Source organism: Panicum virgatum, chromosome 9N, assembly GCF_016808335.1.
Source record: "Panicum virgatum strain AP13 chromosome 9N, P.virgatum_v5, whole genome shotgun sequence".
Classification (NCBI taxonomy): Eukaryota; Viridiplantae; Streptophyta; class Magnoliopsida; order Poales; family Poaceae; genus Panicum; species Panicum virgatum.
The window spans coordinates 25779976-25798633 of record NC_053153.1 but is presented as its reverse complement, the minus strand read 5'-3'; the positions used below and the strand labels follow the sequence as shown (position 1 = coordinate 25798633).

Sequence of the window (18658 nt, the reverse complement as noted above, 5' to 3'; positions counted from 1 at the left end):
TAGCGCTCTCTCCAACTCTCTGTCCGTCCTCTCCCTCTCCCATCATCTCCTGATGTGGAGCAAGTGGCAACGGACCGCGGGGCGCGGCAGCAGTGAGCGCGTGGAGAATACGGGTTGCATGTGGCGATGGGGCGAGCGCGGCCACCTGCGCCGCTGGCGTGGCAGGGACACGGGAGCGGCTGCCTGCCGCGGCAGGCTGGACGCGGTGGTGAGCGCGCGGCTGTGGAGCTGCGGGGTGTGGCGGCGGCGAGCGCTCAACCACGGAGCCGCAGGGCCCGCGACGGAGCCCTATGGGGCCACCGCGAGCGCGGTGGCCGGCGGCTCAGGGACGCAAGCGCTGGGCGCGGTGGCCTGTGGCGTGCGCGAGGTCGTGGGCGACCATGGTGGGGGTGTGTCGGCGAGCACAACCTTGGCTGGCGTGGCGCGGGTCTCCTCGACATCGTCCTCCTGCGGGCACACGGCGGCGAGCACGACCCGGACAGGCGTGGTGCGGTGGCCGTGACGGGGCACAGTGGCGGTCGCGAGGCTCACGGATTTTTTTTTTGCTTTTTTCTGATTTGTAGGGGTGGGTCGCGCTGTCGTCCGCCCTTGCAAACCAGTTTTTAGGGGTGGGGCGTGCTGTCGTCTGCTCCTGCAAAACAATTTTTAGGGTCGGGTAACCACGTCATCCGTCCCTGAAAATAGATTTGTAGGTGCGGGTGAAGGGGTGGCCCGCCCGTAAAAACACATTATTCTGACGTCTGTTGCTACAAACCCTAAACCCTATACCGCCTCTACGAATCGTTTATGTAGTAGTGTCGATGAGCTGGTACTATTGTGCCATGAGCCCTATATGTACCTCTCTAGGAGACAAACCACGCGTCTAAATCATGGACACATGAGTTGGGAAGTGCATTTAAGTGTTGACTGAAAAAAAATTGGATAGCATGAAAAAATTGTTCCTAGATCTAGAAAATTTAGGAAACATCCATATTTTGAATTTGAGCAATACAAGTTAATTTATCATATAATAATATTGTTTTTCAAAACACGGTATGGAAGTATAGTCTTACATACACTCATTCACTTAGGTGTCTTACAGACGGGCGTGTACAGCTAACAACTATTTTTTTCAAAAAACAATGAAGATGTCAAGATTCCCATACACATACAGACATACTTACCCTAAGAATACAGTCATACATGTACACCCTACCTTAATGAACGCCTACAAGAAATTTTGACGGCATATCACTGACCGCTAAAAGAAACGGCACGGGTGTCTCACAGTGGACGAGTCACCAACCACTAAAAGAATAATTACTCAAAAATTTGAGCACTGCCACCTGTATGATTATGGTTTATGATTACTTTTGTGATCTATACCGATGCACTCTTATCATTTACATTGTTCGCACAATATTGTTCCTTACTAGGATGAATGGCAACCATGGTGGTTGGCTCGGTCTTGTGTATACATAGATATAGTGCATGCAAGGGTGTGGTGGTTAATTTCCCTAGCTCAGTGACAGCGGGAGAGAGGGAAAAAGCCAAAGGAGAGCTTGCAGCCGCTACTATTCATTACGAAAATGTTATGTGTATCCATTGATATCCCTACTAGCTTTGTCCCTCGATGAGATGGTACCATTGTGACATGAGCCCTATACGTACCTCTCCAGGAGACAAACCACGCGGCTAGAGCATGAACACATGGGTTGGGAAGTGAATTTAAGTGTTGACTGAAAAAAAATTGGATAGCATGAAAAAATTGTTCCTAGATCTAGAAAATTTAGGAAACATCCATATTTTGAAATTTGAGTAATAAAAGTTAATTTATCATAAAATAATATTATTTTTTAAAACACAGTATAGAAGTAGAGTCTTACATACACTCAATCACTTAGGTGTCTCACAGACGGGCACGTACAGCTAACAACTATTTTTTTTTCCAAAAAACAATGAAGATGTCAAGACTCACATACAGATACAGACATACTTATACCCTAAGAATACATATATGTACACCCTACCTTAATGAACTCCTAGAAGAAATTTTGATGGCATATCACTGACTGCTAAAAGAAACGTCATGGGTGGTGTCTCACAGTGGACGAGTCACCAACCACTAAAAGAATAATTACTCAAAAATTTGAGTGATTTCTTGCATAGTCTGGCTACATACTTCCATCTCATTTGGTAAAATTAGTGTGTTTCAGTGCACCCAACAAACATATACCGCTTCAAGGGTTCGATATTTCCACTCGCTCTGGTAGCATGTAGGGCCTGTTTGGATTGGTGCCAAAATTTTGGCATGCCAAAGTTTTGGCTAGCCAAATGTTGGGCAAAAAACTTGCCCACATTTTGGTAGGGAAAATGTGAGAGGTGGGCAAATTTTGACACCCAACCAAATAGTGGCCAAAATTTTGGCTTGCCAAAACTTTGGCATGCCAAAATTTTGGTATCAACCCAAGCAAGCCCGTAATAAAAAAACACATGTATATATACTGAATTACAAACATGATGTATAGAGACAATAAGGATAACACGATGCAAACAAATTAACACTTACATGGCATATAAATTGGTATTGTAGTACAATGCCATGTGCTACAATTATTACAGAAGCCATGGAATGGCCAATTATTCCTTATATGAGTATACAACACATCTACACATGAACCATAGTACAGGCGGGTAAGTATGCGGCAACAAACTGCACTTCTATAATAACTTTAAAGTTTTATGGGTGTCCAGTGCCACTACCAGCAGATCCAGAACCACTTCCTGAGCCATTCCCATATCCGCTGCCACCTGGACCACTTTGCCCACCACCGCCACCACCGCCTTGACCACCAGCCTGAGCATATCCACCACCATAAGGTCCATATCCACCAGCTTGGCCATAACCTGAACCAGAACCGGAACCTTGTCCAGAACCACCGTACTGTCCACCACCTCCACCACCACCTTGGCCACCTGCTTGAGCATACCCACCACCATACGGGCCATAGCCACCGGCTTGACCATACCCAGAACCAGAACCAGATCCACTTCCAGAACCACCATTTTGTCCACCGCCACCACCTCCACCTTGACCACTACCCTGCGCGTACCCTCCGCCATAGGGCCCATACCCACCTGCTTGACCATACCCGGAACCAGAACCAGAACCAGAACCAGAGCCACCATTTTGTCCACCTCCTCCTCCACCACCTTGACCACCTCCCTGAGCATACGCTCCACCATTAGACCCGTACCCACTAGCCCCACCATACCCAGAGCCGGAGCCTGAACCGTAGCCAGATCCTCCATTTTGGCCGCCTCCACCACCTTCACCCCCACCGCCTCCACTAGCATATACTCCACCGGAAGACCCACTTGCCTGGCCATACCCGGAGCCTGAACCATAACCCGATCCTGAACCATCCCCAGACCCACCACCTCCTCCTCCGCCACCTCCACCCCCAGCACTCACATATCGAGAAACCCTTGCAGCATTGGATAGTCCAATGCTGAGGAGGACAATGAAGCTAAGTGCCACGAACTTGGTTCTAGCCATTTGCGAGCTACCAAGCTTTGTGAACTTGAAGGATGAGATGAGTAGGAAGTGAAGGTTTCTTGGCTATTTATAGAGCTGGAGGCCTGTCCCAGCTATAGCCCAAGGCTTCACTTGCCCACAAGCTGTACAGACGCGACAACCGGTGGTTTTTGTCTTGGAATGGAAACAACAAGTAGGTACAACATGAGTGCATGACTATAATTTTGTAATGATCATATAAATAGGGCACTTGTTTTTCTCAGTAGGCTTGACTGTATTATGTGTGAATCGAGTTCGATAACGCGGCAAGTATGAATTGAATGCCACGTACGCTTTGACCAGGCTTGCATGGCAGGCCGGCGGCTGGAAAGGAGAGTTGGCACTAGGCATGCACTATGTGCACCTCGCTGTGGCGTACGCTTGAATTGTAACCTCTCGGCTGAGGTATAGCTACTCCGTACAACAGATAAAAATTAAGGTGGTTTTTGGTTCGCATTTTTGTAACGTGATCCGATTCGAGCGGTAATAAGTGTTTTCGTTAGATAGATTTTGTTTGGTTCCATCCATCCATAATCGGATACCACGTAGTCAAATACGGCCGTGTGCAAGAGGTCTTGCAGGTATCAGTTTGGCTGCATCTTGCAGTCGTTGACTGCTGCATCATCCGTGTGCGTCTCTGCCCACTGTCCAGACGGTCAGACAGGGAGATCGGAGACTTTCCGGATAAGCCAGACAGGGAGATTAGTCACAAATGGGCTACCCGCTACCGCCACAAATACTGTAGCAACCGGATTGCACGGAGCTCGAGATGGATTAGCTTGGCGAACGGCAGCGGAAGATTTCAATTCATCCTGGAATTTCAGACTATGCGATACAGTACAGGCGCCTCTTCAGGCCTGTTTAGATTTTTACCCCCTAATCATGTAAACGCAAAAAAAACATCACATTGAATGTTTTGACACATACATGAAGTACTAAATGAAGTCTATTTACAAAACTTTTTTGTATGGATGGGCTGTAAATCGCGAGACGAATCTAATGAGCCTACTTAATTCATGAGTTGCAACATTGATGCTACAGTAACTATCCACTAATCATAAATTAATTAGCATCATTAGATTCGTCTCGCGATTTACAACCCATCTGTGAAAAAAAATTTGTAAATAGACTTCATTTAGTACTTTAAATTAATAAAATTCCATCGTAAAAAAATTTTGCGCCCTATCTAATCACGGCCTCGTTCACTTGGTCGTCCTCAAACACGCCACGCCGAGCGGGTTTGCTGGTATGTTTACGTCGGCGGCGGCGGCAAGCTCGTGAGGGGCGTACTACTACTACGCGCTCGTGAGCTCCCCCCACCCACCCACCCACACACTTGTGCCGCGAGAGGAGACTGGAAAAACCAAAGATTTTGGTTGCTACGGAAATTTTCGATCCGGAGTTAAGTAACTTTGGGAAACGTACAATTTTAAAATTTGTTTTCGAATGTCATGTTGCCGAATAACAGCAAACTTATTACAACTACCGTGCACAGAAATTGAGCCACACGAACACCAGCATCGACCGCCGGTAAGGAACGAAACCAGGTTTACTACAATAGAGAGGTGGAGTGGAGGTCGAAACAAGTTATGTTTTCAGCTCGCATTTTTTATATGTCAGCATTGCTCTATTTTTTTGTAAGTAGGAGAAGCAAACACAAGTTTACAAGACATGTTATATTGCATAAAACCAGGATATAATGGTATTAGGAAACTAAGAGAGCTCTAGGCTACGGTAAGCTATCATTTTTCAAAAAGAAAAAAACTGAAACGCAAACTATCACTATTAGAAAAAAGAGGCATTCGTCCACCTCCGATTAGTACCGGTTGCTTTCATTCAAGTACTAATCCCAATTTAGTACCGTTGTACATCATAGTGCCTTCTGGAGCCATTTAATACCGGTTTTTTAACACCACCCGGTACTAAATGCCACCATTTAGTACCGGCTAGTGTTATGACCTAATAATAAATGGCTCTCAGGGGCCTCTAGCAAATTTTTACCGGTTTTTAACACCAACTGGTACTAAATGGTGGTATTTAGTTATCCGTTGGTGTTATGATCCGGTGCTAAATGGTCATGGACAAGTACTAAATGGTCCGTCCGGGTTAGTTCAAAAGGATAGCCATCTCCTATGTACTCACATGTGCTATGTGGGTGGGATGGTAGAGGAGACTAAGCGGAGGCCATAGGTCACGGGTTCGAACCCCATAGCGCGCACACACATTTATCCGGGTGCATTTTTCTAAGACTCCTACCAGAACTCTATTTTGTAATCCTCCTAGAACTTCTATCCAGTACCCCTAGACTATAAAAAGGCGGGACTCCTATATAGTACACCTGGACTATATAAAGGCGGGACTCCTATCTTGTAACCGACTATTATGCCACCCCTGGACTATATAAAGGAGGGCGGGATACCTATATCGGGACTCCTATCTTGACTCCTACCAGAACTCTATTTTGTAATCCTCCTAGTACTTCTATCTAGTACCCCTGGACTATAAAAAGGCAGGACTCCTATCTTGTAACCGACTAGTATGCCACCCCTGGACTATATAAAGGAGGGCGGGATATCTATATCGGGACTCGTATCTTGACTCCTACTAGAACTCTATTTTGTAATCCTCCTAGTACTTCTATCTAGTACCTCTGGACTATAAAAAGGCGGGACTCCTATCTAGTACCCCTGGACTATATAAAGGCGGGACTCCTATCTTGTAACTGACTAGTATGCCACCCCTGGACTATATAAAGGAGGGCGGGATACCTATGTTGGGACTCCTATCTTGTAACCGACTAGTATGCCACCCCTGGACTATATAAAGGAGGGCGGGATACCTATATCGGCATATGACCAACATAAGCTAGATGGTTCAACAGAGCACAACACCTCAGCACAGGGCGCAATATACCAAACCACCACACAAGACGTAGTATCAATATACCAAACCACCACACAAGACATAGTGTGTAATCCTCCTAGTACTCCTATCTAGTACCCCTGGACTACATAAAGGCGGGACTCCTATCTTGTAACCAACTAGTTTGCCACCCCTGGACTATATAAAGGAGGGCAGGATACCTATATCGGCATAGGATCAACATAAGCTAGTGTAGGAATATGGGGTAGCAAAAATAAAAATTTTCTACCGCATAAACCAGGATTACTGCAGTTATAGATCACGAGATTACCACTAGACGCACGGTTGCGGAACTTCTGTAGCGCGTCGGTGTAGTGGAGATGGAAGCCGGCAGTGCAGTTGCGTGAACCTCCTCACGAATGGCTCGTTCTTGTGCAGCAAGCGCAGCACCTCTACGAAGTCCACACATATGGGAAGAAGCTTCACACTCCGGATTGCTAGATCCGCGAGAACGGACTATGGCAAGATGCATGAGGAAGCGAAGCAGGGAGGAGGGGGCGGCTAAGGTTTCAAGGGGGGGGGGAGCGCCCCCACCTCTCCCTTTTCTTATATAGCCCTGGGGCGCCCCCTTTGGTGGGCTCCTATGGGCCCCACCTTGGGCGCCATGGGCCCCACCTTCGGCGTCCTCTGATGGGCCAACTGAAGCCCATTAGTGCATCTAAGCCCAGTCTAATATGAATCTCATCCTCATTAGACTTCTGGCCCTTAAGTGTGTGACCCTATGGGCTCACGTGTGAATAGATATGGCCCAGTACTCCTACTCGCCAATAGTTGATAGCGGTCTCTAGCAAGACGTGTCAACTCCTAAGCACACGCGAATCATATCTGTCGAGCCGTCATAATCTTATACATGATGTTCCCTTTGCATCACGATATATGGTCTAGCTTGAAGCAGACCACTCTTTCTCGATCCTGTGATTCGAATCCTTGGTTAACTCTTAACCCCAACATGGCCATGCATTGCCTGGTCCGAATCACTCGAGGGGCCCAGAGATATCTCTCTCTTGTAGAGAGGGGCAAATCCCATCTTGACCGACTATGTCTCATAGTATGCTTTTTGACAGACCTGAAAGCCACCTTTATAACTACCCAGTTACGGTGTAGCGTTTGATGGATCCTAAGTAAATTGGTTCACATCTTGAGTACATACGATTATCTCAGGTCTTAGAACACAGCGTACATATTGTGTAATGAGAAGTCATCATCTCGTGTTGGATTAGTTCTGTATTACGTCTCACATGAACCCACATTATTAGTTTGACATCCCCATGTCCATGACTTGTGAAACGTAATCAATCAACTAATACATGTGCTAGTCTAATATTCATGTGTGTCCTCACATGAACTCCGACTAGGAACATTTTAGAATATCCATACAAGTAAGGGGTTTCACGAATACTTCACATAAGCATTAATCAATACAAGTTGTCATTCATGGATATTCAAGGAACACTTTATTAATCATGAATACAAGGAAATATGATTGTCTAGGGCATATTTCCAACAGTCTCCCACTTGCACTAGAGTCAATCTAGAATGTATCTAATACCCATTGCTCTTGTGTGCCTCTCATGCTTGGGCTGTGGAAGGGGTTTTGTCAATGGATTAGAAATGTTCTGGTCCGTGTGTATCTTGTATATCTTGATCTCACCACGATCGATGAACTCTCGAATGAGATGAAATCGCCACATAACGTGTTTGCTCTTCTGGTGATTCCTTGGCTCCTTGGCTTGCGCAATAGATCCACTGTTGTCACAGTAGAGATCCAGCGGGCTAGAGGCATTAGAGAACACACCAAGCTCAATAAGGAACTTCCTTATCCAAACACCTTTCTTCATAGCTTCCGAAGCTGCGATGTACTCGGCATCTATTGTAGAATCGGCCACCGTCTCCTGCTTGCAACTCTTCCAGCTAACCGCACCACCATTTACATTGAACACGAAACCAGGCTGAGACTTTGAATCATCTTTGTCGGTTTGGACGCTAGCATCAGTGTAACCGGTTACAACGAGCTCCTCCTCACCTCCATAGACTAGGAACACATTCTTAGTTCTTCTTAAGTACTTGAGGATATTTTTCACAGCTGTCCAGTGACTCTCTCACCTGGATCTGACTGGTACCTGCTCGTAACACTTAGAGCATAAGAAACATCTGGGCGTGTACTTATCATTGCATACATGATAGATCCAATTGCTGAGGCATATGGAACTTTGCTCATGCGCTCTCACTCATCAGTCGTCGTAGGACACTGAGTCTTGCTAAGATATATGCCATGTGACATAGGCAAGAACCCTTTCTTTGCCTCTTCCATGTTGAACCGCTTCAACACTTTGTCAATGTAAGTATCTTGGCTTAATCCCATAAGCCTCTTTGATCTATCTCTATAGATCTTGATGCCCAGTATGTATGCTGCTTCTCCTAAATCCTTCATTGAAAAACTATTTTTTAGTGAAGTCTTTACGGACTCAAGCATAGGAATATCATTTCCAATCAGCAGTATGTCATCTACATACAGGATTAGAAATGCAACAGACCTCCCACTTTCCTTCTTGTAAACACAAGCTTCTTCTCCGTTCTTAATGAAGCCAAACCCTTTGACCACTTCATCAAAATGAATATTCCAACTCCAAGATACTTGCTTTAATCCATAAATGGATTTTTGAAGTTTGCATATCTTTCCAGCATTGGTCGGATCGATAAAACCCTCGGGCTACATCATATACACGTCCTCGGTCAGATTTCCATTAAGGAAAGCTATTTTTACATCCATATGCCATATTTCATAATTGAAATATGCAGCAATAGCTAGAATAATCTGAACAGATTTAAGCATCGCTACGGGCGAGAAGGTCTCGTCGTAGTAAACTCCTTGAACTTGTCGAAAACCTTTTGCGACAAGTCTAGCTTTACAGATGTGAACATTTCCATCCATATCTTTCTTCTCCTTATAGATCCATTTGCACTCTATAGTTCTTACACCAATAGACGGGTCTATCAAGTTCCAAACTTGATTTTCCTTCATGGATTCTATTTCGGATTTCATGGCATCTTGCCATATCTTTGAGTCAGGGTCTGCCATCGCCTCTGGCATTTGTCGCAGGCTCATCATTGTCTACCAATAATAATTTCTGCGCTGCGCAGAGCCTTGCTGACCTTCGTGGTTGAGGAGGTGCTTCTGTTGCCATAGGCATCTCAATTTGTTCAGCTACATTAGCGTCACTTGTAGAGTCTTATCCTATTGTCTCATCTCGAACTTCTTCGAGTTGCACCGTTCTTCCACTTTTCTCTCCTTTGAGAAACTCTTTCTCTAGGAAAACTCCGTTCCGAGCGACAAACACTTTGCCCTCAGATCGATTGTAGAAGTAATACCCTAAGGTCTCCTTTGGGTATCCCACGAATATGCACTTATCCGATTTGGGTGCAAGCTTGTCAGACTGGAGTCGTTTGACAAATGCTTCACAACCCCAAATTTTTAGAAAAGACAAACTGGGAGTCTTGCCAGTTCATATCTCATATGGTGTCTTGTCTACAGATTTTGACGGCACCCTGTTCAGTGTGAAAGATGCTGTTTCTAGAGCGTAACCCCAAAATGACAATGGTAGGTCTGATTGGCTCATCATTGATCGAATCATGTCCAACAGAGTTCAATTACGTCGCTCGGAAACCCCGTTCCTTTGAGGTGTTCCAGGTAGCGTAAGTTGTGGAACAATTCCGCAACTCTTCAAATGATCGCTAAATTCGTGACTCAGATATTCGACCCCACGATCAGATCACAAGGCTTTAATCTTCTTGCCACACTGATTTCCAACTTTATTCTGAAATTCCTTGAACTTTTCAAAGGTTTCAGACTTATGCCTCATCAAGTAGACATAGCCATATCTACTTAAGTCATCATTAAAAGTAATGAAGTATTGGAATCCTCCTCTAGCAGTCGAGCTCATTTGTCCACACACATCAGTATGTATGAGTTCCAGCAAATCCGATGCTCTCTCTGGAAAACCTGTGAACGGCGTCTTGGTCATCTTGCCCAGCAAACAAGCTTCGCATGTCTCGTATAATTCAAAATCAAACGAACTTAGAAGTCCATCCTCATGGAGCTTCTTCATGCGTTTCTCGCTTATATGACCGAGGCGACAATGCCACATGTAGGTATGATTCAAATCATTTAGCCAAAGCCTTTTAGCACTTATATTACAGACAAGAGAATCATCAAGATTTAAAATAAATAGCCCATTCTTAATGGACGCCAAAGCCACAAATATATTATTCTTAGAGATCACACAACCATTGTTTTCACTAGCAAAAGAATAACCATCCTTCATCAAACATGAAGAACACACAATGTTTCGACTCAAACTAGGAACAAAATAACAATTATTAAGCTCCAAGACAAATCCTGATGGTAGGTGTTGTTGCATCGTCCCGACGGCCAAAGCAGCAACTTTTGCATTATTGCCGACGCGGAAGTCAACTTCTCCTCTTTCAACACTTCTACTCTTTGTAATACCCTGCATCGAATTGCATCTATGAGCAACCGATCCGGTATCAAATACCCAAGAATTAACATAAGAGTCAGCGAGAAATATTTCTGTAATATGAACAACAAGCGTACCCGAGGTGGAAGAATGATTCTTTAGTGTGGCTAGGTACAGCTTGCAGTTCCTCTTTCAGTGTCCTGGTTGGTGATAATGAAAGCACTCCTTGTCTGTAGCTAATCTAGGTTTAGCCTTGGATATAGAGTTTGGCTTGGGGCTCGCAACCTTAGCCTTGCCCTTCTTCTTGTTCCAAGAAGAACCTTTCTTCTTGAAAGCAGGCTTATTCTGGACAGCCATCACATGGCCACCACCTGTGCTTTTCTAGATGTCACTCCCTGCTGTCTTGAGCATGCCGCACAGCTCATTCAAGCCCTTCTCAGCCCCGTGCATGTGGTAGTTCGAGACGAAGTTTCCATAGCTCGGAGGTAAAGAGGTAAGAATGAAGTTAGTGGCCAACTCTTGGCCAAGTGGGAAGCCCAGATCTCCAACCTCTGTGTGTAACCAACCATCTTGATTACATGCGGCCCTACTAATGCACCTTCTGCTAGCTTAGTTTCAGCAAAGGCCTTGGACACATTGAACCTTTCAGTCCTGGCCTGAGTCTAGAACATGTCCCGTAACGCCATGATCATATCGTGCGCCACATGGTTATTCTCAAACTGCATCTGCAGCTCAGGTTCCATGCAAGCTAGCATGAGACAGCTCACTTCACAGTCTTTATCAACCGCTCTCCTGTAAGCATTCCTTTCAGCAGCAGGGGCATCTGCAGCAGGCTCCTCTGGCAGTGGGTTATCTAGAACATCTTCCTTATTAGCTGCCCTGAGAACAATTCTCAGATTGCGGATCCAATCCACATAGTTTGTCTCATTCAATTTGTTGCTCTCAAGTACGGAACGTAAAGCAAAAGGTTGGTTTTGAGCCATTGATCTACAACAAATAAATGCAAAATACTGAGATAAAAGTATTCATGATGGAGTAAACGACATTAAACAATTTAATAGAATTTACTCCCACTAAAATCAATATCCCTCTGTTGATTCTTAGTGACTCAAGACCCACAACTAACATGTCCACTAGTGAGCTTTTGCATCACTGCTAGAAGACGAGGTAGATCGGTAAGCACCTCTTGCTAATCATATCTCATATGATTCTTGTTGTTGGGTGACATCTTCATATCTCGCTCCCAACCTTTATGTCCCAAGGTCCTTAACCATTAAAATGACCTTGTGAAGCTCACCAACCCTTTATGCGTGCATGTATCAGATGCAGCCTGTCTAGTCAAGGAAAACCAGTGGCGCCCTAATTTCATAGACCCACCACCAATCGTACAAGACATGGGACAGTGCAAGATTTAGATGGTTGGGCATGATTGCTCGAAATTAATGTGGGATCGTTCTACTTCTACTATGACGCACATAGTTGTAAAATGTTAAGAACGGTAAGCACATAATTGTGAATCAGTATGGCCCTTGTTCTCATGGTGATCTCCATCTCCATGGAACTTGTTCGCCATGTAGATCTCCATCTTCATGGAACTTGATCACCATGTTGATCTCTATCTCCATGTACATGTGCACCATCCTTTATGTGATGAAACTCCAAGAACTAAAACTTGCTATTACACCTAATAGCTAGTAATTAAAATTACATTCACGACTTGGATCATCACAGGTTGACATGCAGGCCATTACATCAAATGTAACAATTCATATGGCTCCAGCCGAATTGTCATAATCATGACACGCAGGTCATGAAACAATTACACACATGCATCACATACACATAGGGGCCATACCGATCACAAAACCTGCAAAACAGAGTTATGCGATTCCGACGTCCGAACTTAAAACGCCAAAAACCCCATCTTTCAGGCCGAATTTCGCAAATCTAAATTTTGCGAAAACAACAAGACTGTTCAAAACTAAGTCTAACTTTTTCTGTAGATACAAATCGATATAAAATTCGCCTCAATCTGAATTCGTATGCAAAAGTTATGACTGTTTTACTGTAAAACACACTTTCGCATCAAAACGAAATTCGCAGTAGATCCAATCCACTACCCTATACATCTCATGCATCAGGCTTATGCCCAAAATTTCGATTCGAGCAATCACATTGATCTCCAACCACAGCGACCGGGTTTATGTGCACCACTTAACTTCGATGGCGGAAAACCGACCGGTAGGAGTAAGTCATTGCACAACCTTCGCAGCAAGTTTACGAAACTAGGTTATAGATCGATCTGAAACTACGTATATCTCCATGTGCACATATCCAAATCTATAACGAGACAGCGCTGGCTCCGACACCACTTTAGGAATATGGGGTAGCAAAAACAAAAATTTTCTACCGCATAAACTAGGATTACTGGAGTTATAGATCACGGGATTACCACTAGACGCGCGGTTGCGGAACTTCTGTAGCGCGTCGGTGTAGTGCAGATGAAAGCCGGCAGTGAAGTTGCGTGAACCTCCTCACGAACGGCTCGTTCTTATGCAGCAAGCACAGCACCTCCACGAAGTCCACACATACGGGAAGAAGCTTCGCACTCCGGATTGCTAGATCCGCGAGAACAGACTAGGGCTAGATGCACGAGGAAGCGAAGCAGGAAGGATGGGGCGGCTAGGGTTTCAAGGGGTGGGCACCCCCCACTTCTCCCTTCTGTTTATATAGCTCTGGAGGCGCTCCCTTTGGTGGGCTCATATGAGCCCCAACTTCGGCGTCCCCTAATGGGCCAACTGAAGCCCATTAGTGCATCTAAACCCAGTCTAATTTGGATCTTATCCTCATTAGGCTTCTGGCCCTTAAGTGTGTGATCCTATGGGCTCACGCATGAATAGACATGGCCCAGTACTCATACTCGCCAATAGTTGATAGCAATCTCTAACAAGACGTGTCAACTCCTAAGCACGCGCGAATCATATCTGACGAGACGTCACAATCTTATACATGCTGTTCTCTTTGCCTCACGAAATTTGGTCTAGCTTGAAGCCGACCACTCTTTCTCGATCCTGTGATTCGGAATCCTTGGTTAACTCTCTTAACCCCGGCATGGCCATGCATTTTCTGATCCGAATCACTCGAGGGGCCCAGAGATATCTCTCTCTTGTAGAGAGAGGAAAATCACATCTTGACCGACTATGTCTCACAGTATGTTTCTTGACAGACCCGAAAGCCACCTTTATAACTACCCAGTTACGATGTAGCGTTTGATGGCTCCTAAGTAAGTCGGTTCACATCTTGAGTACATACGACGATCTCAGGTCTTAGAATACAGCGTACATATTGTGTAATGAGAAGTCATCATCTCGTGTTGGGTCAGTTCTGTATCACGTCTCACATGAATCCACATTATTAGTTTGACATCCCCATGTATATGACTTGTGAAACATAGTCAATCAACTAATACATGTGCTAGTCTAATATTCATGTGTGTTCTCACATGAATTCCGACTAGGAACATTTTAGAATATCCATACAAGTAAATAGTTTCACAAATACTTTACATAAGCATTAATCAATACAAGTTGTCATCCATGGATATTTAAGAAACACTTTATTAATCATGAATACAAGGAAATATGATTGTCTTTAGGGCATATTTACAACAGCTAGATGGCTCAACAGAGAACAACTCCCCAGCACATGGCGCAATATACCAAACCACCACATAAGACGTAGTGTATTGCGATATTCCAGCGGACCGAACCTGTCTAAATTTGTGTCTTATGTCCATGCATTTACCTTCAAGTTTCAGATTCGTTGATTTGTTTCCAACAATTTCCTACCTTAATGCATCCCAAAGTAGACTGATGGTAAAAACACCAACAGTTGGCGCCCACCATGAGGCTGATCGTCGCAATCATTAGGTAAGTTTGAAGGACATTATCATCAAAAGTTAATCTTCTTCCACGGCGAGGTTGACGACAAATCAAGTCGGCAGCTCGTTGTGCTTATTCATCGCGTCCAAGAAATTGTACAAGAATTGTGGGCTCCATTCCATGCAAATCCAAGCTCATCACGGGAGAAGTCAGCAATCGATCAACTGCTCGGCGCAGTATGCACGAAGACCAGGCGGGGTCATCCAAATTTAAGACTTACAATCCGAAGCAGAGAAGAATTCATCTATTGGCCCAAGTTCTGACGGGTCCCGCAGTTAGTCCCGTGTTGTTTGAGCGTGAAGCCAATAGACCGAGTCCGAGTCCAGGAAGGAGGCCATGAAGTGGTGCTGCAACCAGGATCACTCACCTTGTTTCTCGATTGAAGATAAAGGAAGCGATGCCGCTGCTATTAAAAAATATATCAAGATGCATCCAGCTGCACAGATCGTGCCACTAAAAGAATTTAGATCAAATTGCCATGCACACACATGAGAAGCTACCAGGAGACAATAAGTTTTTAGCTAATCCAAGCAAAAAAGAATTCGACGCAGGGACGACTACATAGACCTCGACAACTCACCTCGACTGCAGCTCATGCTGCAGCTACGACTACTCGCCGATGCGCCATCGACTACTCAGCAACATCAACAATCATCGTCGACTACTTTGATACTCGGTGACACGGCGTCGACTACCTTGACTATTTGTCTCGACTAGAAAACTAGTCGAGAGCAGGCCTCACATCATCAATAACTAGTCGAAATCGACTCCAACTAGTCGTCTTCAATCAAGCTAAGTCACTTATACTTTAATCGACTTTTTTTCACAGGATTGACTACTTTTTTGGGGTACGCCTCTCGATCGAAGTTACGCTCGAGGGCTACACCGTGATCGACTACTTTGTGCAACCCGCACTCTTACCGACTTTTTTTTTCTGCAACCCGGACTCTCATCGACTGCTTTATGCGTGCCGCACACCCTATTTGTCGCCTTGACGACTTCTATTTTTTTCCCATTATCTCCTCTCAATGGTTGCTGAAGTACTCGAGTAGCATACGTCTTATTACATGAAATCTAGACTCTTTTGTACGCCTATATGTTCCTACGCATGCAAGGGATCACGCTCCCTGCGCTATGGGCTACGGATATCAGGGGCTAGGTGCTTATACGTAATAGGCTAAATGCATAGTGAAATTACGTGGCATAGCATGAGCAAGACACGAAAAAAGTTTACATGCATTCTTTAATGCCGGGATTCGCTTCTGATTTGATATCATGTATATCATTTTACAACATATCTGTATGTTTGTTTCGCAGGAGATTGGACCTAGAGCATGCTGCTGGATGAGTAGCACGTCCTCCTCTCAGGCTCGGGGGCTGGACACCAAAAACTACTTGACATGGCTTCTATGGCTCGCCTAGCTCGCAGGCTCGGGGCTAGATGCCGGAAAACTACTCGATGCTTACTCATTTGAAGACTGGAGGCGAGAAAAATTCTACACTGTGTGTCACGACTTTTGGATCCCTAATTCAAAATCTTGGAATTTTGATTCAAACCTCGAGGGCTGCGGGACTGTAACATTCTAGATTTTTCTGGAATGTTAAAAAGTCGAAAATCGTGAATTTCAAAAAATTTTGTGGCAGTGCTTGTAATTTAATCCACCTAAGTAGGACTTCTGCCATTCTAAAATCCTAGTAATTAAAAATTCTGATTATAATAAGGATATTATTTCTGCTAGTATGAAAATATTTGGGTTTTATTTGGATCTTTTAGTTCTACCTTGTTTATTCGAATTCGAGTTGGATTTATTTTCTTCTGTGCAAATTGTGTGGAATTTGAATTGAGGTGTGCCCCTCATTTCAAGTTCAAATGCTGACTCTAACTCAGGCTTAAACCCACTAACCATATCCTAACCGGACTCGATCCAAAACCCTAACCCGATGTCCAAACAGACCTGCTACCCAGACCAACCCTAACCCGGGTCTGTTACCATAACCCTAAAACCTACCCAGATCAAAATCCAGCCAAACCCAACATTGTTGCCTGCCCCCAACACCAGCCCCTACACGCCAGCCCACCAACGTCACCTGGCCAACTCGGCCTGCACCCGCACCCCCTCTGCAGCCCACCATCGGCCCAGCTAGTGCCCCTTATTTTCCCAGCCGCATACAAGCGGGCCAGCCCTGTCAACCACACCACTCCCTTTCCCCTGTTTGTCTTTCTCCTTCCTCTCGTTCCCTCTCACGCCATCACACCCCTTCCCTGCCTCAGCCTCGATGCCTCACCACTCTCCCCAGTGCCCCCCCGCCTGCATCGCGCCAGCACCGTCGCCATTAGCCGCAACCGCCGTCGCCTTTCTCCCCTGCACACGCACTCGCCGCGGCCCTCACTAACCCTAGCGCCTGCGTCCGCGCCACGGGATGGCCGCCGCGTGTCCTGGCCTGGACGCCGAGGACCACCGGCCGTCAATCCCGTTCCGAACCCTAGTCCGGACCACCTATAAAGCCCGCACCATCTCCTTGTCTCCTGTTGCCACTGCCCCTGCCTCGATCACGCGCAGCCACCTCCGTCGTCCACAGCTGCACGCGGCCATCGCTACCCGGTCTCTGCCGTGCCCCGAGCGCTGCCACGTCGAGCCCCACGCGTCAACGCTCGGGCTGCAACGCCCTTGCACGTGGTTGCCGACCCCGACGCCCCAGCCGCTGGGAACGCCGCCGCCGCCACATAGGAAGACGAGGGCCTCCACCCACGCGCCGCTGGAGCAGGAATGAAGGACGGGGGTCGAGAAGAGGGGAGAGGATGAAGCCCGCCGTGCCATCGGGCCTCACCGGCCGCTCACGCAGTTGTCGTCGCCCTTGTACCTGGACGCCGCCCGTGCGTGCCCCCTACATGCACGCTTGCATGCGTCGCCGCCCCCGCGCCCAGAGAATAGAGGAGGGGGAGCTCGACGTCGACAACAGCCAGGGGGAGCAGGAACCGCCGCCGGACCTCGACGCCGCTACATCGAGCCGACGCCGCGTTGCAGCTCTGCCGGAACGGCCCCGAACTGCCACTGCGACACCTCACCACTACACCGCTACCGTCTTCCTCGACCCTGTTTGGTAAGCCGCCGCCTCATCGCCCGTCGTCCTCACCTTGCTATCCGGCTGCCATGCGCGGGACGATCAGCCCACCTTAGAATGACCACAAGACCACGTCCCTCGGATTGTTTGCAGGAGCAACGCATGCGCACGCACGCCGCCCATCGCTGGCCGCGCGCGGTCACTGCGTGCCGGTGCCGCGAAGTCGTGCGCACGCATCACGCCCACAGCCGCCGTCACCCTGACTCCAGCACCGCCGTGCCCGTGTGACCGACATGGCCGTGCGCGGCACGGCTTCGGGATGCCGAGGACCCGCACACGCATGCGCACACCCTTGAACACACGACCAGACTTGGACCTTGCTGGAGCTTCGCCGAAGCCGACCACCATCGCCGCCAAGAAAACCTCACCGCCGTTACGGCTGCGTCAAGGCCATGCCTTATGCACGCCAACACGTGCGTGCACGTGCGCACCGGCGCCCAAGGCCGAGCCTTGGCTTGCCTGGGCATTGATCCCGCCCGCCGTAGTACCAGTGCACACGCGTACCACCACGGCCATGATGAGCCCCGCACGCACAATCTTTGTCACCGTTGGACTGCTGCAAAGCCACTGCCATTGAGCCCCACCGAGCTGACTTCACTGCCATCTTCGTTGTCACCAGGAAGCTCTTGTCACACTGCCCT

At 46.7% G+C, this 18658-nt stretch overlaps 1 protein-coding gene across 1 annotated transcript; it reads right to left on the bottom strand.

Moving 5' to 3' along the window:
- Positions 1 to 2519: 2519 nt before the first annotated feature.
- LOC120689666 (putative glycine-rich cell wall structural protein 1) lies at positions 2520 to 3571 on the bottom strand. The gene has a single exon (XM_039972029.1). The coding sequence runs from the start codon at positions 3536 to 3538 to the stop codon at positions 2720 to 2722; it is 819 nt and encodes a 272-aa protein (XP_039827963.1). The 5' UTR covers positions 3539 to 3571; the 3' UTR covers positions 2520 to 2719.
- Between the last annotated feature and the right edge of the window lie 15087 nt (positions 3572 to 18658).

Coding starts and splice junctions, on each gene's coding strand:
- LOC120689666 (XM_039972029.1), bottom strand. CDS start 3,538: ATGGCTAGAACCAAGTTCGTGGCACTTAGCTTCATTGTCCTCCTCAGC.